The sequence below is a fragment of the Clinocottus analis genome, unplaced genomic scaffold (assembly GCF_023055335.1).
Source record: "Clinocottus analis isolate CAN_PGR_092001 unplaced genomic scaffold, fCliAna1.0.p SCAF_39, whole genome shotgun sequence".
Taxonomy (NCBI): Eukaryota; Metazoa; Chordata; class Actinopteri; order Perciformes; family Cottidae; genus Clinocottus; species Clinocottus analis.
This window is the reverse complement of record NW_027176142.1, coordinates 146,064-170,218: the sequence shown is the minus strand read 5'-3', so window position 1 is coordinate 170,218 and position 24,155 is coordinate 146,064. Positions and strand designations below refer to the sequence as shown.

Below are 24,155 nucleotides of genomic sequence, written 5' to 3'. Positions count from 1 at the left end.
TAGCAGCATTAGCATTAGCAGCATTAGCATTAGCAGCAGCATTTGCCGCAGCAGCATTAGCAGCAGCAGCATTTGCCGCAGCAGCATTAGCAGCAGCAGCATTAGCAGCAGCAGCAGCATTAGCAGCAGCATTAGCAGCAGCATTAGCAGCATTAGCAGCAGCAGCATTAGCAGCAGCAGCATTAGCAGCAGCAGCATTAGCAGCAGCAGCAGCTCTCAACATGTTCTATCTCTTTGCAGCTGCTGTCTACCTTTGGGATTAAATCTAGAATCTGGGTGGATTGAACGCTCCAAGCTTTGAGTTTAAACAACGTGTCTTACCTTGAGTTGTCACGGCTTGGAGAAGTGTGTGCGTGTGTGTGTGTGTGCGTGCGTGTGTGCGTGTGTGTGCGTGTGTGCGTGCGTGTGTGCGTGCTGCCGTCTCTCCAAGATGGAAACTCTGGTCGCACCTGGCACCTGGAGGAGGAGGAACGCTGATAACGATCCTGTAGTCTGAACAGAGTCAGAGGTTTCACAGCCGCTGCTGACGACGTCTGCTGCTCACTGAGAATTAGTTTGCTTGTTTCTGACTGCCGCCCTCTCTCTCTCTCTCTCTCTCTCTCTCTCTCTCTCTCTCTCTCTCTCTCTCTCTCTCTCTCTCTCTCTCTCTCTCTCTCCCTCCCACTCACTCACTCACTCACTCACTCACTGTGTCCCACCCATGAGAGATACATAATCTTTCATCTCTCTCCCTCTCCCCTCTCTCACTCTCTCTCTCTCTCTCTCTCTCTCTCTCTCTCTCTCTCTCTCTCTCTCTCTCTCTCTTCCCCGCCCCCCACTCTCTCTCTCTCTCTCTCTCTCTCTCTCTCTCTCTCTCTCTCTCTCTCTCTCTCTCTCTCTCTCTCTCTCTCTCTCTCTCTAGCAGGTGGGCATATTTGAATAATGTGAGATCATTATTAAAGGCTGCTGGAGGCCCACATGTGTGTTGTTCAACAAAACTGTGTGTGTGTGTGTGTGTGTGTGTGTGTGTGTGTGTGTGTGTGTGTGTGTGTGTGTGTGTGTGTGTGTCAGAAGAGTTCCTCCGTCTGGCAGGCAGCGGATTGAGAGGTCGGGATTAAACCGTCGGATTATACCTCAACATCATTTCATCTCACACACTTGGTGGACAATGACATAATGACATCATGGCATCATGGCATCATGGCATCATAACATCATGGCATCATGGCATCATGGCATCATGGCATCATAACATCATGGCATCATGGCATCATGGCATCATAACATCATGGCATCATGACATCATAACATCATGGCATCATGGCATCATGACATCATGACATCATGGCATCATGACATCATAACATCATGGCATCATGGCATCATAACATCATGGCATCATGACATCATAACATCATGGCATCATGGCATCATGACATCATGACATCATGGCATCATAACATCATGGCATCATGACATCATAACATCATGGCATCATGACATCATGACATCATGACATCATGGCATCATAACATCATGGCATCATGACATCATAACATCATGGCATCAAAACATCATCGCATCATAACATCATGGCATCATGACATCATAACATCATAACATCATGGCATCATGGCATCATGACATCATGACATCATGGCATCATAACATCATGGCATCATGACATCATAGCATAACATCATTACATCATGGCATCATAACATCATAGCATCATAACATCATGACATCATGGCATCATGACATCATGGCATCATAACATCATGGCATCATGACATCATGGCATCATAACATCATGGCATCATAGCATCATAACATCATAACATCATGGCATCATGACATCATGGCATCATAACATCATGGCATCAAAACATCATGACATCATGACATCATGGCATCATGGCATCATAACATCATGGCATCAAAACATCATGACATCATGACATCATGGCATCATAACATCATGGCATCAAAACATCATGGCATCAAAACATCATGACATCATAACATCATGGCATCATGACATCATGGCATCATAACATCATGGCATCATGACATCATGGCATCATAACATCATGGCATCATGACATCATGGCATCATAACATCATGGCATCATGACATCATGGCATCATAGCATCATAACATCATGACATCATGGCATCATGACATCATGGCATCATAACATCATGGCATCAAAACATCATGGCATCAAAACATCATGACATCATGGCATCATAGCATCATAACATCATAACATCATGGCATCATGACATCATGGCATCATAACATCATGGCATCAAAACATCATGACATCATGACATCATGGCATCATGGCATCATAACATCATGGCATCAAAACATCATGACATCATGACATCATGGCATCATAACATCATGGCATCAAAACATCATGGCATCAAAACATCATGACATCATAACATCATGGCATCATGACATCATGGCATCATGGCATCATAACATCATAACATCATGGCATCATGGCATCATGACATCATGGCATCATAGCATCATAACATCATGACATCATGAAATCATGACATCATAACATCATGACATCATGACATCATAACATCATGGCATCATGACATCATGGCATCATGGCATCATAACATCATAACATCATGGCATCAAAGCATCATGACATCATGACATCATAACATCATGGCATCATGACATCATGGCATCATGGCATCATAACATCATAACATCATGGCATCATGGCATCATGACATCATGGCATCATAGCATCATAACATCATGACATCATGACATCATAACATCATGACATCATGACATCATGACATCATGGCATCATGGCATCATAACATGGCATCAAAACATCATGACATCATAACATCATGGCATCATGACATCATGGCATCATGGCATCATAACATCATAACATCATGGCATCAAAACATCATGACATCATGACATCATAACATCATGGCATCATGACATCATGGCATCATGGCATCATGGCATCATAACATCATGACATCATGGCATCATGGCATCATGACATCATGACATCATAACATCATGACATCATGGCATCATGGCATCATGGCATCATGACATCATGACATCATAACATCATGACATCATGGCATCATGACATCATGGCATCATGGCATCATGACATCATGACATCATGGCATCATGGCATCATGACATCATGACATCATAACATCATGACATCATGGCATCATGACATCATGGCATCATGGCATCATAACATCATGGCATCATGACATCATGGCATCATGGCATCATAACATCATAACATCATGGCATCATGGCATCATAACATCATGGCATCAAAACATCATGACATCATGGCATCATGGCATCATGACATCATGACATCATAACATCATGGCATCATGACATCATGGCATCATGACATCATGGCATCATGGCATCATGACATCATGACATCATGACATCATAACATCATGGCATCATAACATCATGACATCATGGCATCATAACATCATGGCATCATGACATCATAACATCATGGCATCATGACATCATGGCATCATAACATCATGACATCATGGCATCATGGCATCATAACATCATGACATCAGTCTCTGACACACACAGACCCGAGTGGGCAGGAACGGAGGGAAAGAGAGAAAGAGAAGAAGAAAGGAGAGCACCAGAAAGAGGAAACCTTTCACCTTCCAGAGCGATCCACATGACTCTAATGCCTCGCACCAGCGAGGTGGGCGGGGCAGAGAGGGTCACCGGGATGTGTGTGTGTATGTGTGTGTGGGTGTGTGTGTGTGGGTGTGTGTGTGTGTGATATGCAACGAGTGTGTCCACGTTGATGCCAAGTCGTGTTCCTGAGCCGCACACGGACAGATGGCTACTGTAATGACGCAGGAACCAACGACTGGGTTTCTGTGTGCGACCACACTGCGCACACGCCTGGTAGAGCGTGTGTGTTTGTGTGTGAGAGAGAGGCAACATGGATGTATAACCTATTCTAGCAGCCTTCTACCAACAACACACACACACACACACACACACACACACACACACACACACACACCACAGACATTCACAAGAGACCTTGAGTCTGCTGCAGCTCTTTCATTTGCTGAAAAAAAACCTTTGTGTGTGTGTGTGTGTGTGTGTGTGTGTGTGTGTGTGTGTGTGTGTGTGTGTGTGTGTGTTGGTACGTGTTAGAAAACTAGGAATCATAAAAATATGAGCTTAGAGTCTCATCAGTGTTTCGTGCTTCAACACATGAGAGTGCACGTTCAGGCAAATAGTAATCAAAAGATTTTGACCATATTTAGTCATATGAGCCAAAGATTAACATTGATGACATAATGACAAATACACACTTTATTTAAGATTTATAACTGAATGCAGGGAGGTTGGGTTGCATTACACTGTCATCTGTAGCGGAGAGTTAAATATAATATCATGTATGAAACATGGAAACATGTACAATATCATGTATGAAGTGGCATAACATGGAAACGCTCAACTCGCATGAACGTAACACAGTCTGATACTCACTTGTGACCTAAACCATGAAACAGGATCATCATCATCATCATCATCATCATCATCATCCAGAAGAGGACTGAGCTCATATCTGGAACATGGAAGCACCAGATATGAGCTTTATGCTTCATGAGGAATCTCATCAGGATTCATGGATTACGAGCAGCACTGACTTCACCTCCATGGAGCTGAACAAACTGAAAGCTGCAAACACACAAACACCTGCTGGACATGAGTTCTATGCAGAGAAGAGTCAGTGAGCACCACAGCTGTTGAGAGGGAAAATAAACACAGCGCAGCTTTGAGGACTCAGGAAACGAGCCACTAGGAGGGGACAGACTTCAAGGCCATGGAGAAGGAAGGAAGGAAGGAACTAAGGAAGGAAGGAAAGGAGGAAGGAAAGGAGGAAGGAAGGAAGGAAGAAAGGAAGGAAAGAAAGAAAGAAAGAAGGAAAGAAGGAAGGAAAGGAGGAAAGAAGGAAGGAAAGGAGGAAGGGAAGAAGAAAAGGAAGGAAGGAACTAAGGAAGGAAGGAAGGAAAGAAGGGAGGAAGGAAGGAAGGAAGGAAGGAAAGGAGGAAAGAAGGAAGGAAAGAAAGAAAGAAAGAAGGAAAGAAGGAAGGAAGGAAGAAAGGAAAGGAGGCAGGAAGGAAGGAAAGAAGGAAGGAAGGAAGGAAGGAAGGAAGGAAGGAAGGAAGGAAAGGAGGAAGGAAGGAAGGAAGGAAGAAAGGAAAGGAGGAAGGAAGGAAGGAAGAAAGGAAGGAAAGAAAGAAAGAAAGAAGGAAAGTAGGAAGGAAAGAAGGAAGGAAAGGAGGAAAGAAGGAAGGAAGGAAGGAAGGAAAGGAGGAAGGGAAGAAGAAAAGGAAGGAAGGAACTAAGGAAGGAAAGAAAGAAGGAAAGGAGGAAAGAAGGAAGGAAGGAAGGAAAGAAAGAAAGAAGGAAAGTAGGAAGGAAAGAAGGAAGGAAAGGAGGAAAGAAGGAAGGAAGGAAGGAAAGGAGGAAGGGAAGAAGAAAAGGAAGGAAGGAAAGAAGGAAGGAAAGAAAGAAGGAAAGGAGGAAAGAAGGAAGGAAAGAAAGAAAGAAGGAAAGTAGGAAGGAAAGAAGGAAGGAAAGGAGGAAAGAAGGAAGGAAGGAAGGAAAGGAGGAAGGGAAGAAGAAAAGGAAGGAAGGAACTAAGGAAGGAAGGAAGGAAAGAAGGCAGGAAGGAAGGAAGGAAGGAAAGGAGGAAAGAAGGAAGGAAGAAAGGAAGGAAAGAAAGAAAGAAAGAAGGAAAGAAGGAAGGAAAGAAGGAAGGAAGGAAGGAAGAAAGGAAAGGAGGCAGGAAGGAAGGAAAGAAGGAAGGAAGGAAGGAAGGAAGGAAAGGAGGAAGGAAGGAAGGAAGAAAGGAAGGAAAGAAAGAAAGAAGGAAAGTATGAAGGAAAGAAGGAAGGAAAGGAGGAAAGAAGGAAGGAAGGAAGGAAAGGAGGAAGGGAAGAAGAAAAGGAAGGAAGGAACTAAGGAAGGAAGGAAGGAAAGAAGGAAGGAAGGAAGGAAGGAAGAAAGGAAAGGAGGAAGGAAGGAAGGAAGGAAGGAAAGAAGGAAGGAAGGAAAGAAGGAAAGAAAGAATGACGCTCAGCGCCTTGGCTCTCCTTCACTCACTCTGTCACATTATGCTTTCTCTCTCTCCCTTTCTCTCTCTCCCTCTCTCTCTCTCGCTCTCTCTCTCCCTCTCTCTCTCTCTCTCTCTCTCTCTCCCTCTCTCTCTCTCTCTCTCTCTCTCTCCCTCTCTCTCTCTCTCTCTCTCTCTTTCTCTCTCTCCATTCCTTTGCTTTCTCTGCTCTTCCTTTTTGTCACACATGGCGTTAACTCAGCAGTGTGTATGTACCAGTGTGCTTGTGTGTATGTATGTATGTGTGTGTGTGTATGTGTATGTGTGTGTGTGTGTGTGTGTGTGTGTGTGTATGTGTGTGTGTGTGTGTGTGTGTGTGTGTGTGTGTGTGTGTGTGTGTGTGTGTGTGTGTATGTATGTGTGTATGTGTGTGTGTGTGTGTATGTGTATGTGTGTGTGTGTGTGTGTGTGTGTGTGTGTGTGTGTGTATGTGTGTGTGTGTGTGTGTGTGTGTGTGTGTGTGTGTGTGTGTGTATGTGTATGTGTGTGTGTGTGTGTGTGTGTGTGTGCCAGTGTGTATGTATGTGTGTGTGTGTATGTGTGTGTGTGTGTATGTGTGTGTGTGTGTGTGCCAGTGTGTGCTCATTCCTCAGTTCAGAAACATATCGTTATTATAATCCTTTCTGGTTTGAATAGAGGTTGAAAGACAATAGAAATATGTTTAATAATCCTCCTCCAGACTGGAGCAGACGTGTTGTGTATCTGGGCTTCATGGTTCTCCTGGCACCGTGTTGTGTATCTGGGCTTCATGGTTCTCCTGGCACCGTGTTGTGTATCTGGGCTTCATGGTTCTCCTGGCACCGTGTTGTGTATCTGGGCTTCATGGTTCTCCTGGCACCGTGTTGTGTATCTGGGCTTCCTGGTTCTCCTGGCACCGTGTTGTGTATCTGGGCTTCCTGGTTCTCCTGGTACCACTCGGTGGTCTTGACTCTGGTTTCAATGCTTCTGCTAGTTGTGCATACGTGCAGTGATGTGTTGGAACATGGATTTAGAGGCTTAATTTAGAATATAATCCCTAACAGCCTGCAATCTCGCCTTCTAGAGCATATTTTAAATTTGGCATCTAGTAATATAATACAATTAATGCTGTGACCGTCGACTGCCTGCACTCTCTTACCGTGTTTTTGCTCCAACATGTTCATGGATGCGTGCACACACACACACACACACACACACACACACACACACACACACACACACACACACACACACACACACACACATGTACTCACTCACCATGTGTTTTACTGGACTGTCTCCCACTTCCTGTTGTCGGAGGCTCACCCTCCCTTCCTCCCTTCACCAGCATCCTTTCATCTCGCTGTCCTCTTCTACCTCCTTCTGTCACTCTTCAGCATCCCACACACAGTTCCTCTCTTCCTTTCTTCCCCTCTGGTATCTCGTCTTCCTCTTTTTCTCTTCTTTTTGTTTTCATTTCGTTTTGGTCTGAAATGTGTTTTTTCTCTTCTTCTTCTTGTCTCCAGGTGGCGCTGCAGGTCCTCCTGCTGGGCTGCAGGCCAGTGTGGGTCAGAGGCTGTAATTACTTCTCTCCTCCTCTGACAGCTGAAGTGAAGGAAGGGAGACGGAGTAAGCAAAAGATGAAGAGAGAAATACAATTTAAAAGATGAACAGACAGATTAGCTATTCCCACTTTAAGAACTAAACCATCTGATCCAATTATTTATGTTTTTACTGATAAAAGACAACAAATGAAGGTGAATCAGATGCATTCTGTCATCTCTTGTTCACATGTATGCACAATGTCAGTGTGCTGTGCCTGAAGATGCGTTTCTGTTTCCTCGAACATTACCAAATTAATAATACAGATGTGTAGAATCATTCCTCCCGCATGTAGCCGAGGGAAGTTGGCCTTAATTGGGCTGTAGTTGAGTTGTAAAGCGAGCAACGGCTCCTTGACTCCAGCACCGGATTGGGAAACATTTGCATTCCTTTAAAAATATAGCAGTCTGCCTGGAAAGAGTTTCACCAGATGTAATGAACTTAGCATGAAAAGGAAAAAGAACAAAGACAAAGAAACCATGACTGTTTTTCATTAAATGTGTTTTTTAGATCCAACCTGGGTCACGCTACATTCCTCCAGTGTTTCTCTCGTGGTGACAGTTTTCCTGGCAGGATAACTCATTAGTTAAAGGTTGTAACAGACAGGGAGAGCCATTGTTTGAAGCTGCAGCTGCATCGGGAGAACGCTATCGTTAATTACCTCGATGTTCTCCGCTTCCAGAGGCTATTCTCATCCTGGATGATCAATGATATGTTTCAGCTGTCTGGGGTCACTCAGTGAGACAGGGGTCACCAATTACAGAGCTCCATAACCTTTGATTCTACCCTTTTGCAGTAAATAGGCAGTTTTCACGCACACATACGTGAGTCCTCCTGTGCTGGAATACACACTTATTACTGCGTAGTTGTTCGGTGTGTGCGACGTATCAATATAATACTTATCTTGTTCCTCACTGGGTGAAGTTACCTTCCAATTATTTATTTTTACGGAATATCTATTTATTAATTGCTGTAGTATTTCTGCCATGCAAGGCGGGAACAAGCCAATCTTGATTATTTAAATATTACGATTAGAAAGGAAGGGTATGAATTTACAATAGGCTTAGGTTTTATTCTCCCAGAAAAGGAGAATAAAAGTTGAGACAGGGAAGATCACAGCTGAGAGGAGGAGGAGGAGCAGAGATGGTCTCCAGATTCCTGAGGTTATTAATAAGTGTTTCTTCAAGGACACCAATGATGATTTGGGTCAAACTATTTCCTTCTTCTCCTGAGGTACCAAGGTCACTGCAAAAAGAAAAGTGCCCCCGGAAAGCGCTCTCTCTCTCTCTCTCTCTCTCTCTCTCTCTCTCTCTCTCTCTCTCTCTCTCTCTCTCTCTCGCTCTCTCTCTCTCTCTCTCTCTCTCTCTCTGTCTGTCTGTCTCTCTCTCTCTCTCTCTCTCTCTCTCTCTCTCTCTCTCTCTCTCTCTCTCATATCAGTTCAGTTCATCTCTGCCCACAGAACTGTTGTGTGCTCGTGTTCACAAAGGTGTGCGATTTCATTGCGATTAAAACATTGAATAAATTCACTTATATGAAAGGACAATGCATATTTTCCCTGTGGACTAAGGACCAAATATATTTTCTCGTCAGCTGTGACATCTGACTGTGTTCATTTTACAACTGTCTCGCTGAGGATTCATTTCTTGAGCTGAGAACATCTCCTCGGGGTCCGGAAGGTTATTAAACAATGCTGAGTTTAACTGTTCGGTTTACAGCTGCCTGTGGAAAAGAACTTGATTCAATCGAAAGATACACACGCACACAGCATGCGATATATAAACTATGAGAGAGTGTTGGTCTGCCACCTCGCGGTCAGATTAAGTCATAGCAGGAAGCATTTGCTAGAAACTGGTATTAATGTGACGTGGCCTTCTGTGTACAGCAAATGCAGCGTAAAGTAAATATTACAACATGCTGTGAACGTGGAAATAGTCTCATGACATTTTCTGTAATCTATTTTATTTGTTACTGTTTCTTTGCTGCTTTTGTTGTTTTCAATTGTCATTTTTTTTAATTATATACTTGTCCAAAACATTGACAAACATATTTTGCGTAAATACAATGAGGAAACATCCCACAATATCTGTCCCCATGCACATGGAAAGCAGAGGCCAATAAAAACGGGTCAGTTTCCCATCATGCAACGGCGGTCCATGGCTCTACGAACCAAACAAGACGTTCAATACAAATCAACCAAAACCTACAGACATGAAATTGTAGGACGTTAATGTTTTGTTCATGGCAGTCAGTCTCTTCGTCCAATCATTGCGTTCAGTATTATCCGCACCGTGATCAAGAAGACTGTGTAACCGCGGAGGGTATTTATACAACGCGTCACACACCTTCTCTTCCGTGGGTGGAAGCTCATTGTAGAGGTCACATGCAGAGTGCGCGTCACTCCACCAATCACCTCGGGGAAGGTCTGAGACAAGAGCCAATAGCTGCCCTCGCAGGGCGTCACCTGACTCGGGTGAGCGAGTGAACAGAAAACTAGGGCCCACGTGACAGCGAGTCACAGGAGAAGCTGGCCGGCGCAGTTTGGCGCCAAACAGCGGATGTGGCGTCACTGGCTTGGAATCGCTCGCGGCTGGCAGATGAGTGCGATGTGTGAGGTGGAGCACAGCTCCAGAACCCAATTCAGACTACTCTCCACCCACGTTTTGCTGCTGCTAATGCTGCTGCCTACTCATTGAATATTCAGTTCCTTAAATCACCTTTTAATGGATTGGATCACAGCTTCTTTGTCAGAGGGAGAACAAAAATAAATGGACATTGTACAGAACGAATACAAAGCATACTTAGTGGCGTCCTTAGGCTAAAACATTCGGGGCTCAAGCCCCGAATGTTTTGTAATTAGCCCTGAATATTAATTTTCTCAAAAAAGAAAATAATAATAATATATATATATTTTTAAGATCACATCCTTAAACTACGGTTATCTCATGTTGATGCTTCGATAAAACAGTGTCTTAGGACAAGTTATTGTAACAACTATAACTATAATTTTTTTTAAAGTCACTACTTTGGCTTTGGCAAACACCTCCAGGTCGCACGTGACCTCATTCACCCAAAACAGCGGCGTCTCCCCCCCAAAGGTGGTCAGGAATCAAAGAGATAATGGGAATAGAACGTTTTCATACCTGCAAACTTGTGTGCAGTTAGAAAGCACGATGGCTGGCCTGTGCAGACGTGCTGCATGGGGTCCCATTGTTGCAACAGTCCTGCCGCAGTATTACTGGAGCAGTGCTCTGGAAAAAAGGTCTGTAGTTGTTTATGTGTCTAAAAAAATGCCAACACTGCATAGTCATAGTAAACATGTTGAGAACAGATTAGCTTTAGCCTGAACTCTTCAGCAGATGCTGTGTGTTAGTTCTGGAAGAGTCTTTCAACATGTTGTTCATTTCTGCAGCAGTGAAAGCAAACGAATGCGTCCACGCAGATGAAACGCTCTACTTTCCTCCCGGACGTTTCTTTTTGTTCATTTCTCCGTTGATAGTTCAGCGAGGGCGGGGCCGTCACCAGTACCTGCAGGGAAGCGACATCATAGAATATGAAGTAAAACAAATATTTAAACTTTTTATTTTCAGTGACTCAATATCGCCTCAAACTCCAAGAGGAGTTCCCTTTGAACGATTGTTTGTTTTCTTGTTTGTTTTTCAAAGCCTCAGGCCGACCTCTGCTCGTGGGAAAGACACAACCTAAATTACTTCATGTTAATAAAACCACATTTATATTTGACCCCATGTTATTTGAGGTGAGAGATATTATCTCAATAATGGAGTCCAAAACAATACAACCTGGTGGTGCCGTTGACCTGTTGACCCCGAGGCTCGTGTGTCCGTCTGACCCAGTTCTGTCCTCGCGGGTTCAGTTACCCGCACCGGCCGTCTGAACCACAGCGCCATTAAATTAAAACCTCAAACAACATCTGCAGACGATGAGGGAGACAAGGGAAGCGCTGAACAAAACTCCTAAATCCTAAATTAATTTGGGATCGGCGGTGAAAATGGAACAACAAACTTAAAACTGACAACATTCACTCTTGCATGGCGAGTTTCAGGATTTTTTTGGAGTCTTATTATTCAAAGCAACCAACAGACCTAAATACAACATTTCATCCTCAGTGCCATCTCTTACCTGAAGTCTGTCAGGAAATGGTAGGAAACCCACACAGGACATGAACGTTGAATATTTTATTATTTATTGCAATTATAAAGTTTTGTATTTGTGTCCCTGTGATTAGTGTCATATGCTGTCAAGTTATTGTTCTTTGTTTTGTTCTGCTTTGTGCTTTAAATCCAGGTGTGACCTGTGAAGTCTGGAACCATTTGTCTCACAAAGCTCACATTAATAATAATCCACCTGTCCGGGAAAAAAGATGAATGTGTGTCAGGACAGTTGATGAACTGACCACGACCCACTTTGTCTCTCTTTGTAATTATCTGATGGATTTCTTACATGTGACCCAACATGACGGAGTCAGAAGAAATAAAACACAAGTCGGGTCAGAAGCAGAAAATAGTGTTAAAGCATCAAACTATGATGTGTGTGTATGTAATTACATTAGGTCTACGTAGAGATTTACATCCGTTTTCTAAAAGAAGCCTGATCTCTGTTTGTTTTGCAACTTGTTTATATATTGATCTCTGGATAATTCAAAAACATATTCCAGTATTTCCTAATAAGACTGATCTGAAGAGCATCAGCCAGTCTGAGGTCACGGCGTGATGACGAAGAGGGCGTGACCTTTTCCCTCAGGCAGAGACACGCGCTGACCCGGCCGTCAAATGTGATGAAGAATAACTTCATTTAACATCATAAAGTCATTTCTTTCAGCTTGTGTTCAGTTTCTTAAAGTACCAACACAGATTCTACTTCAAGGTTTCTTAAAAGGACTCACTTTGGTGCCATAAAGCTCACGGATCAGCTGGGACCAGCGCACGTCTTTATCTTGTTGTGTTGAGAGAGATTGTCTCGGTGTTGTGTTACACACACACTCCCATCCTCACATGCATGCATGGTTGAGCCCATATTCTTCAATATGACCTGTGAAAATGAACACACACACGCACACCCTCTGCCCATGTGTTCCTGGCATACACTTCATGCTGAACATGTGATTTCATGATGTTGCAGATGAAGTTCACGGCGCCGTCGGGGATAAAAGAGGAAGGATCCCTCGTTCTTTTCATACATTCACAACGAGAGGAGCAGCGAGGACGCAACACAGCGGACCAGCGAGAGGAGGAACCACAGACAGAAAAATCATCTCATTTAAAAAGGGAATATAGATTTTGGGACATCTGAAACAATTTCTTTGGCTTCCATATATATATGTTAAATGCACATCTCTTCACTCAGTGAACAGCAGGGGTCACACGTCAAGGTGTGTTTTTTCTCTTCAGTGAAGGTTTTCGTGAACTTTAAGGAATCAATATTGTTGCACTGGTATTCTCCTTCATGCATTGATTGTTCTCTTTTCATTCTAATTTCCAGAGTTACACATTCAGCATGTCTCTGTTCGTGTTGAAGTGCACGCTGCTTTCTGCGCTGCTGCGTGCGGCGACGTGCGCCTGCATGCTGAACAACCACACCTTATGGGTCGAGAGGCGCGACTGCGCCCAGTGTGTGGCCATCAACACCACCATCTGCAACGGCTACTGTTACACACAGGTGACTACACACTCTCACACTGTCGTACAACCAGGTGATGTTGATGTGCGGATGCTCATGATAGGAATACGTGATACAACATATTGCAACAGAATTTTGATTAATAATACTACTGTTTAGAAATACTCTGTTAAAGATCCTGCATTCAAAATATTATTCAATCTAAAGTACAAAAGTATCAGGATAAAATATAGTGAAAGTAACCAAATTAAAGTACCCATTATGCAGAATGGCCCATTCAAGAATAATATACTGGCGACTCGTCCAGGTGAACTCTGCATTCGCCATCGACAGCTGGGATCGGCTCCAGCGCCGAGACCCTGAAGAGGACAAGCGTTGGGATAAAGGATGCATGACACGCTATATCAATGATTGCAATACGGAGTTATGCATCACTTCAATGTTGCAGCTAGTAAAGGTGGCGATAATTTGAATGGCTTTGTACGCTGGGTTGCATTACCTCTACTAATATTTAATAATGTATTAGTTGAGATTATATTTTGTAATTAGAATCTAAGTCTGCAAAGTTACTAACGCTCTCAAATAAATGCAGAGGGTAAAAAAAAGTACAATATTTCCCTCTGAAATGTAGCAGAGTAGATGTATAAAGTAGAATAGCATGAAGATGATCAAGTGAAGCACAGTAAAGAACCTTTGTTGGGTCTTTTCTACGCGTCCTCGCTTCAGGACACCAACCTGAGGGGACGTTTCGGGAGGAGTTTCGTGATCCAGCGCAGCTGTGTTCCTCTGTCTCTGGTGTACCGAACCGCCCAGCTGCCGGGCTGCCCTCAGCACGTCAACCCTCAGCTGTATTACCCCGCCGCCCACAACTGCAGCTGCAGGCACTGCGACATGCGCACACACCACTGTGTCCGGACCAGCCGGGCCTCCAGGGACCGATGCGCTGTGACCCTCAGTGGCATGAAGAGCCAGACGCAGCCGTCTGTGGGAACCTGATGCATGCTAGCACTTATGCATGCTAACACTTATGCATGTTATCACTTCTCCATGCTAACGCTTATGTATGCTAGCACTTTTCCATGCTAACACTTCTCCATGCTAAGACTTATGCATGCTAAGATTTATGCATGCTATCACTTCTTCATGCTAACACTTATGTATGCTAGCACTTATGCATGCTAACACTAACACATAGTAACACTTATGCATGCCAACACTTATGCATGCTAGCACTTATGCATGCTAACACTTATACATGCTAACACTTATGCATGCTAGCACTTATGCATGCTAACACTTATGCATGCTAACACTTATGCATGCTAGTAATTATGCATGCTAACACTTATACATGTTAACACTTATGCATGCTAGCACTTATGCATGCTAACACTTATACATGCTAACACTTATGCATGCTAGCACTTATGCATGCTAACACTAACACATAGTAACACTTATGCATGCCAACACTTATGCATGCTAGCACTTATGCATGCTAACACTTATGCATGCTAGCACTTATGCATGCTAACACTTATGCATGCTAACACTTATGCATGCTAGTAATTATGCATGCTAACACTTATACATGTTAACACTTATGCATGCTAGCACTTATGCATGCTAACACTTATACATGCTAACACTTATGCATGCTAGCACTTATGCATGCTAACACTAACACATAGTAACACTTATGCATGCCAACACTTATGCATGCTAGCACTTATGCATGCTAACACTTATACATGCTAACACTTATGCATGCTAGCACTTATGCATGCTAACACTTATGCATGCTAGTAATTATGCATGCTAACACTTATACATGTTAACACTTATGCATGCTAGCACTTATGCATGCTAACACTTATACATGCTAACACTAACACATGGTAACACTTATGCATGCTATCACTTATGCATGCTAGCACTTATGCATGCTAACACTTATACATGCTAACACTTATGCATGCTAACACTTATGCATGCTAACACTTATATATGTTAACACTTATACATGCTAACACTAACACATGGTAACACTTATGCATGCTATCACTTATGCATGCTATCACTTATGCATGCTAACACTTATACATGCTAACACTAACACATGGTAACACTTATGCATGCTATCACTTATGCATGCTATCACTTATGCATGCTAACACTTATACATGCTTACACTAACACATGGTAACACTTATGCATGCTATCACTTATGCATGCTAACACTTATACATGCTAACACTTATGCATGCTAGCACACGATGCAGCTGATGGACCAGCAGTGCTGGTGGATGTAATGGTTGCATGTTGTTTTTTTTAGGTTTGTCGGTATTTAAATAAAAGACGGTGTTGAACATGCATTGTAACTTTGTTGTGTAATATTGAAAACATTAAAAGTAATGAAAATAATTAAACTTTGGACTTAGGTAATTGCCTAACAATGCATTTCCATCTTAATACCTAATATAATAGGCCTATTCTCTGATATTGTTCATTTGAATGGATTTACTTGTTTTGAAGGTATATTTGTGTCTTTACCACGCAAACACACAAAAACATTTTTGAGAACAAATTTCTCGTTTGTAGCTAAAACAAAATGAGAATAAATTATGTGTTAGTTTTGCTTATAAAACTAGAATATTTGGCTGCAAATCAAAAACACTTTGCTCTAAAAAGAACAACCTTTTCATAATGAAGACAAATGTTTTCACGAAGTCGCCTCATATGCACAAACAGGAAGACAAACAGGAAGACAAACAGGAAGACAAACAGGAAGACAAACAGAAGGACAAACAGAAGGACAAACAGGAAGACAAACAGGAAGACAAACAGGAAGACAAACAGAAGGACAAACAGAAGGACAAACAGGAAGACAAACAGGAAGACAAACAGGAAAACAAACAGGAAGACAAACAGAAGGACAAACAGGAAGACAAACAGGAAGACAAACAGGAAGACAAACAGGAAAACAAACAGGAAGACAAACAGGAAAACAAACAGGAAGACAAACAGGAAAACAAACAGGAAGACAAACAGAAGGACAAACAGGAAGACAAACAGGAAGACAAACAGGAGGACAAACAGGAAGACAAACAGGAAGACAAACAGAAGGACAAACAGGAAGACAAACATGAAGACAAACAGGAAAACAAACAGGAAGACAAACAGGAAAACAAACAGGAAGACAAACAGGAAAACAAACAGGAAGACAAACAGAAGGACAAACAGGAAGACAAACAGGAAGACAAACAGAAGGACAAACAGGAAGACAAACATGAAGACAAACAGAAGGACAAACAGAAGGACAAACAGGAAGACAAACATGAAGACAAACAGGAAAACAAACAGGAAGACAAACAGAAGGACAAACAGGAAGACAAACAGAAGGACAAACAGGAAGACAAACAGGAAGACAAACATGAAGACAAACAGAAGGACAAACAGAAGGACAAACAGGAAGACAAACATGAAGACAAACAGAAGGACAAACAGGAAGACAAACAGGAAGACAAACAGAAGGACAAACAGGAAGATAAACAGGAAGACAAACAGGAAGACAAACAGGAAGACAAACAGAAGGACAAACAGGAAGACAAACATAAAGACAAACAGAAGGACAAACAGGAAGACAAACAGGAAAACAAACAGGAAGACAAACAGAAGGACAAACAGGAAGACAAACAGGAAGACAAACAGGAAGACAAACAGGAAGACAAACAGAAGGACAAACAGGAAGACAAACATGAAGACAAACAGAAGGACAAACAGGAAGACAAACAGGAAGACAAACAGGAAAACAAACAGGAAGACAAACAGGAAAACAAACAGGAAGACAAACAGGAAAACAAACAGGAAGACAAACAGGAAAACAAACAGGAAGACAAACAGGAAAACAAACAGGAAGACAAACAGAAGGACAAACAGGAAGACAAACAGGAAGACAAACACAAGGACAAACAGGAAGACAAACAGGAAGACAAACAGAAGGACAAACAGGAAGACAAACAGAAGGACAAACAGGAAGACAAACATGAAGACAAACAGGAAGACAAACAGGAAGACAAACAGAAGGACAAACAGGAAGACAAACATGAAGACAAACAGGAAGACAAACAGGAAGACAAACAGAAGGACAAGTCATTCTTTGACGTGGCCTCAACGCAAGGTGTCTGTCAAATAAGTGAGAAAGGTTCAGCAAATGTTGCATCATGCTCCGCTGAGCAGAGTTGGCCCCGCCCACTTTACAAACTCACTCTTTTCATTGGTCGAGGCGTCTCTGTTTGCGCTTCCGAGCCTCCTTCCTCGCGTTCATTCATCCGGCCCTGCAGCGACGTGAAGACAGATGTTCAGCTTTGCAGGAGAAGCAGCAGCGGACCTCATCCCAGGTGAGTCCGGCATGTTCTCACAGTTTACGGTCCGCTGTGACGCGTTTCTTCCGGTCGTCCGCTGCAGTGACGCGTTTAGCTGCTTCCTCGTCAGTTGCTGTGACTGCAGCCAGAGCTAGCTTGTTAAAGTCGCAGGGCAGGTGTGCAAACTGTGCACCTTTTGGTTGGCGCAGACGTTGGAACATGCTAGAAGTTTCAGCAACAATACCAAATGTCTTTACTCACTGTAAATTAAAAATAATGCTAGTATTAGGTCAACCAATGTTGCATTAACATGCGATTGCTAAAACGTATGCTCGCGCTCAACATATTGTCCAAACATACGCCGTTTATTCAATTTATATTTGACTGTTTTACCACGGTGATATCTCTGATATACGTACACATGTGCACGTTATTGTACACATCGTACTTTGTACCAAATATGTTACAGACTCGCTTTGTGAAACAAAAAGACTCTTCAGTTGATTCAAGCGCCACCTGACACACATTTATTCAAATAAGCAAAACAGTAAAGGTTTGAAAGAAAAGCCGCAAGATTCTCACTTCAGTGTTTATTTTTGAAGGTCTTTATCATTTAGAGCATAGATGTGGATTTCATTCTGAATGTTACTATAAGTCACAATGAATTATTGTCTCTATACATGTAAACTAACCAGACCGTGTACGGCAGCAGCTTCTGCAGAGTCCAATCTTTGAACTTGACTCCCTTTGCTCCAACTTTCATAATATGTATACATCCTTTTTATTTGAACCCAACCCACGACTGTTTAGTTGTGTTATTGTGAGGCTTTGGACACACAACTTGTTGCCAACTTCCCTCACAAGATGGGAGAGGCGTCTCCGGGAAAGAGTGAGGACGGCGCTAGCTCCAGCTCCTGGCTGGCGGTCCAGCTCCTGGCTGGCGGTCCAGCTCCTGGCTGGCGGTCCAGCTCCTGGCTGGCGGTCCAGCTCCTGGCTGGCGGTCCAGCTCCTGGCTGGCGGTCCAGCTCCTGGCTGGCGGTCCAGTGGGTGGAGAGTAAAGTGAAATGCATCCCTTGATCTTCGGGGCTGGACTTGCTTCTCTCTCTATATAAGACTGACCTTCTTTCTACTCCTGCCTTGCTTCGTGTCTCTCAGGGACTCGCCACCTGCTTTCCCTCTGCTGCCTCCTTCTGTGCGGACCATCTGTTGCACTCACAAGAAGCAGGAACCACGAACCACGAACCACGAACCAAGAAGCAGGAACCACGAAGCAGGAACCAAGAAGCAGGAACCACGAACCACGAAGCAGGAACCACGAAGCAGGAACCACGAAGCAGGAACCACGAAGCAGGAACCACGAAGCAGGAACCACGAAGCAGGAACCACGAAGCAGGAACCACGAAGCATGGCCCAGCAACAGCAGATTAGGTATGAACCTGCTGAGCCCGTGAGGACAGAACAGCGCGATTCAGCGTGTCGGCTGCTTAAAGAGCAACACAGGAATGAAGCATGCTTTGATATTTGAACTGCATTAATGTAAAATAAAAGCGTTGGAGTTTGGCCTGTTTCTCTCCAGCTGACCTGTCAAAGCGAAGACGCCTGAGCTTGAGATGCCTTCTACACTTGTGTGTACATCTCTTCTGTCAACAAGTTATTTTTGGATGAGCACACTCCCAGAGGCAGTCGCTCTGTACCAAGCTGCTACGCTAATGTCTCACAGTGCTCACACTTCAATATCTGACTTTCCTACGAGATGGTGTCCCTAATGTTCTGGTTCAGATGACCAACCCGCGTACTTCAGGGTTCGTAACCTTTGCTCAGGAGGCGTGTCGGCGTGTCGTGAGAAGGGAATGATTGTCACGCCGCGTCTGCTCTGACTTTCCTTCACCAGCCTCCCAGCTAAACTGATCAATGGAGGGATTGCAGGCCTGGTGGGAGTCACCTGTGTGTTTCCCATCGACCTGGCCAAGACCCGCCTCCAGAACCAGCGCGGCGGGCAGCACCTCTACCAGAACATGTAGGAGCCACACACCTTTAGTAACGACCTCCTTGTGTGAAGACTCCGAGGTTAACGTTTTCCAAGCCCTGATTGTATTTTATTCATACTTTCTAAATGATATTGTGTGTAAACATGAGAGTATCCTATAAATAAGTTGCATAACTATGGCTGTATTTTCTCCTGCAGGATGGATTGCTTGATAAAGACGGTGAAATCAGAAGGCTACTTTGGCATGTACAGAGGTAAGACTCCTCACGTTGTACATGACGTGTTCAAGATCTTCTGGAATAGAATATTAAGGATCACACATTCATTAGAATCTGATTGGTCCAAACCAAATTGACCAATTTCATCTGACGCCCAAAGAAGGATGCTTTCTAATGCCGAGTTTCTTTCATCATGTTGTTCATCGCTGTAATGACTCAGTACTTCCATCTAAAGGGTTCATCAAGGGTTCCTGTTGTAAGAGCAGGACTCACCGAAGCGCCGGACATGTAGTGCCTCACATAAACCATCGCGACTTCCTCTGATCCTCACCCTCTGTATCGGCAGACATCTCGCCGCATCAATGGCGGATTAGCATTCAGTTGGTCGCTGCTTGTTCTTGCAGGCGCAGCAGTGAATCTCACGCTCGTGGTGCCTGAGAAGGCCATCAAACTGGCTGCTAATGACTTCTTCCGCCACCAGTTGAGCAAAGACGGGTGAGTTCCACACAAGAAGACAGACTCCTGTCGAGCAATGTCTTTCCCTTTTTAAACCCCATTCCCGTGTCTTCAGCGGCAGGTTGACCGTGTTCAGGGAGATGTTGGCAGGATGCTGTGCGGGAATGTGCCAGGTCATTATCACCACACCCATGGAGATGCTCAAGATTCAGCTGCAGGATGCTGGCAGGCTAGGTCATTACCAGTAAATCAGCAGCACGCAATAATGCTTTGATTTGCTATTCACGTTCCCCTCCGTCCTCTCCCCGGCAGCGGCCCAGCAGAGGCTGGTGCCCGGTGTCGTAACCGCTCTGAAGATGGGCGGGACCAGCGCCGTCCTGAGCCGGCGCTACAACAGCAGCCCGGCGGCTCAGGTCTCGCGAGCGTCGGCCACGCAGATCACCAGAGAGCTGCTGAGGACCAAAGGAGTGACGGGGCTGTACAGGGGCCTGGGCGCCACGTTGATGAGGTCAGACACAGCTGATCACCACCACACATGTATTCTACTGGATAGCTGTGAAAAGCATCCGGCTCCACCTGAAGCTACCTGATAAATAACACAAATAAAGCTGTTGAGCTGTAAAACCACAGAGCATTCCTCAGATAAACTAACAAACTAACACTCAACTGTGTTCCTGAAGAAATAATCTGATTCTAGTTGATCAGACTGGCTCGTGAGCGCCAGAGACTCGTCCACTCGGTTTTTGTTTCTTCGGCACTTAATTCCTGCAAATGCCATGAAGAGCACAAAGACGGTGGCAGAGAAACGGATCCTGTGTCTAATGTACTCCTAAATGTGACAAACAGATTTAGATTTCAGCTTCACTGGTTTCACATCGTTTGCTGACGGCCTCTTGTTGTGGCTAAAAGTTTATTGTGTTGTCTTTTTAGGGACATCCCCTTCTCCGTTGTGTATTTCCCTCTCTTTGCACATCTGCACCAGCTGGGCTGGCGTTCATCTGAAGACCCGTCTGTGCCCTTCTACTGGTCCTTCCTGTCCGGCTGCCTGGCCGGGTCCATCGCCGCCGTGGCGGTCAGCCCGTGTGACGGTCAGTGACTCCATCCATGCAGATGTCTTTAAATATTATGAACTGAAAGTTGTGTCTTACATGTGTGTAAATTTGCACGGTGCAGTGGTCAAGACGCGGCTCCAGTCGCTCCAGAAAGGCGCTAACGAGGAAACCTACAGCGGGGCGGTGGACTGCGTCAGGTGAATAAAATGCATCCAACGCGTTGTCTTTCCTTGCAGAGGGTTGCACGCTAACGCTGCACGCTCTCCTCTGTTGCAGAGAGATCCTGAGGAGGGAGGGAGCCGGCGCGTTCCTCAAGGGTGCAGGTTGCCGGGCTCTCATCATTGCCCCCCTCTTTGGCATTGTGCAGGTTGTGTACTTTGTCGGGGTGGGAGAGTTCCTGCTCGGGTTCACGCCCAACAACATCCACTCTGCATAAATGAGCCGTTTACTCTGCCGGCCACTAAAGGACCGGCAGCTGTGCTCCGGGCGTAGCCACGGACCTCTGTGTGCATTCTTCAGATAAAGACGCTAAAGGGACCACAGAGATGCTTTTGATTTGCCGTGAGCATGACTTGGTCTCATTTACCAGATGGACTCTTGTGTCCCTCATGATGCCGCTGCTCTTCTCTCACCTGAACATCTCCTCCAGCTGCCACCTGGAGACCTGCAGGTCTCAGCTGCTGCAGAGGAGGCCGAACAGAGCAAGAGACCGTCTACTGCGATGACCAAGGCAGCACATTTAAGCGTTACTTGAAGAGATTCGATCCTGTCGTAAAGGGTTAAACTGGGCTGTGGCTGTTGGTCCTGTCGTGTCTAAAGTGTGAAGCATCATCGTCAGGTGTTTTCTTCTCAACAACCTGGTTTGGAAAAGATCTGGAAGACTTATTTAAAAGTTACAGCTTGAACTGAATGAACATCTGACTTCCTGTCTGTTGAAGGACGGACTTCCTGCTTCACGGTCGGTCACTAAACTGAAACTGCTTCCTGGTGTTTCTTTTTCAGGACAATGTTGTCGAGGTCGTTGGGTTTTTGATGCAATCTCTCTGCCGACACAACTCATTGTGTAGCAATGAGTTCCTCTGGAGAAGCTGCACCAGGACCCAAAGCCGCCACGCCGTCTCCTTGAGGGTCCTGACCGGTCAGGTGTTCTGTTGGAGCCACAGGAAGTAGAACAGGAAGTAGAACAGGAAGTAGAACAGGAAGTAGAACAGGAAGTAGAACAGAGAGGAAGGACAACGTCAGGAAGTAAATATGTATCATGTGTTCTTCATCCGTCTCAAACTTTGCAGAATGAATCGAGAGCAGTTTAACATTTCAAAAGGGTTTGAACCAGTTTAGAGGACAATTTATTGCTGAAGTGAATTCTACTAAACGTGTTGAATTGATTTCCACATGGAAATGTCTCCATGCTGAATAAATCTGTCTGACTGCAGAGTTGTGTTGTTTGTGCGTGTGCAGCCTCTGCAGACGTGTTGGACTGTTGGACGCGCTGCTGAAAAGCTGCAGCGTCGCAGTAACCGGAGCCGCCGTCGCAGCAGAACTCGACAACTCGATGCTCAGCTGCCGTTTCAGCTCAGGAGCAGAAAGCTGAAACTCTGCAATGAAACGCATGCGACCAAACCTGGCAACCCGTTTGATGAGAGGCTTTTAAAGGAAAAGAAGTTCATCTGTTTGAATGTTTCTGTAAATATCATTTCTTGACCTCGTGGATCATTTTGGACCACAAGCTGCTTCAAAGCTCTTAAATAACTCGTCTGGAGTCGAGCGGTTCCTCTTCCTGTTCGTGAAGACGTGTGAACTGCAAAGTAGGCCGACGACAAAAAAACACTAAATATTGAAGTGATTGTGTGCTGATGTGGATATAATTCTCTTCTGCCTTTGCTCCTTCATGTTGAGGGTGAATCAGACGCTTTCGCTTTTATTCCCCTTCAGGAAGTGCGTGTGACCAGGAAGTGCGTGTGACCAGGAAGTGCGTGAGACCAGGAAGTGCGTGTGACCAGGAAGTGCGTGATGCAGTTTGATCCAACAAGTTATTCAACATAAAAATAAACACATTTCAAGCTACTCTGCAGAAAGTGAAACACAAAATACTATTTAAATTGATTTAAATCCAACTTTGTCTGGTAAGCTCACGATCCTTTTGTCTTTATGAGCCATGCAAACTGCATCGTCTCATCGCTTTACTAATAACTGATCTGTTTACTATATTTCAATAAAACAGGACATAACTATACACTTTTAGAAATTGTAAACCTCTGATGAAATAAGACACCGAAAAACTTTAAAAGCTTTATTAAACTTCACACTATCTTCCTGAGAAGGTATCAAAATAAATGAACACACAACCAACTAGGAACGGCTGGACTTCGTGTGTGTCCTTTACGTGCTCAGAGCATCGCACACAACGTGTTGAGACCGACACAACCGCTGTGAGGATGGATCCAGTCAGAAAAAAAGCCTTTTTGTTTCCTCACTTGTGTCACACGACACTGAAATGTACAAGTGACCGAGAAGCCTGAGAAAGATTCGGCAGAGAAGAAGTGTGACAGCCAAACAACAGCAAGTCCAAAGTGTGACAACGACTCGCATCCAACGCTGCAAACACACAAACACACAAACGTTTCTGCTGCTCCGGCCTGACGGCTCAGAGCGCTCGCTGTAAGAGGAAGAGCTCGCTGTAAGAGGAAGAGCTC

The 24,155-nt window shown here is 44.3% G+C and overlaps 3 protein-coding genes across 6 annotated transcripts in view; 2 read left to right on the top strand and 1 right to left on the bottom strand.

Annotated features, from left to right (window-relative positions):
* camkvl (CaM kinase-like vesicle-associated, like) overlaps nt 1-596 on the bottom strand; it is a 33,074-nt gene extending 32,478 nt beyond the window's left edge. Inside the window, exon 1 of the mRNA XM_068596699.1 lies at nt 322-596. The gene's annotated coding sequence lies outside the window, so the exon portion shown is untranslated. The remainder of the gene's footprint in view (nt 1-321) is intronic.
* Nucleotides 597-13,117: 12,521 nt separating this feature from the next.
* Nucleotides 13,118-14,381, top strand: LOC137799866 (thyrotropin subunit beta-like). The gene is made up of 3 exons (XM_068596724.1): nt 13,118-13,137; nt 13,248-13,424; nt 14,112-14,381. The coding sequence occupies exons 2-3, from the start codon at nt 13,263-13,265 to the stop codon at nt 14,379-14,381; spliced, it is 432 nt and encodes a 143-aa protein (XP_068452825.1). The 5' UTR covers nt 13,118-13,137; nt 13,248-13,262.
* Nucleotides 14,382-17,688: 3,307 nt separating this feature from the next.
* LOC137799860 (mitochondrial glutamate carrier 1-like) lies at nt 17,689-23,154 on the top strand. 4 transcript variants are annotated; one of them, XM_068596712.1, is made up of 10 exons: nt 17,694-17,785; nt 18,905-19,177; nt 19,641-19,766; nt 19,935-19,990; nt 20,359-20,449; nt 20,526-20,644; nt 20,723-20,918; nt 21,341-21,498; nt 21,584-21,659; nt 21,739-23,153. In XM_068596712.1, exons 2-10 carry the CDS (start codon nt 19,155-19,157, stop codon nt 21,896-21,898), a joined length of 1,005 nt encoding a protein of 334 aa, XP_068452813.1. In that variant the 5' UTR covers nt 17,694-17,785; nt 18,905-19,154; the 3' UTR covers nt 21,899-23,153. The 4 variants fall into 4 exon arrangements, with proteins under 4 accessions (XP_068452814.1, XP_068452815.1, XP_068452813.1 ...); XM_068596713.1 differs by lacking the exon at nt 18,905-19,177 and having other exon boundaries at nt 17,689-17,785; nt 21,739-23,154; XM_068596714.1 differs by lacking the exon at nt 18,905-19,177 and having other exon boundaries at nt 17,689-17,785; nt 19,641-19,816; nt 21,739-23,154.
* Nucleotides 23,155-24,155: the final 1,001 nt, after the last annotated feature.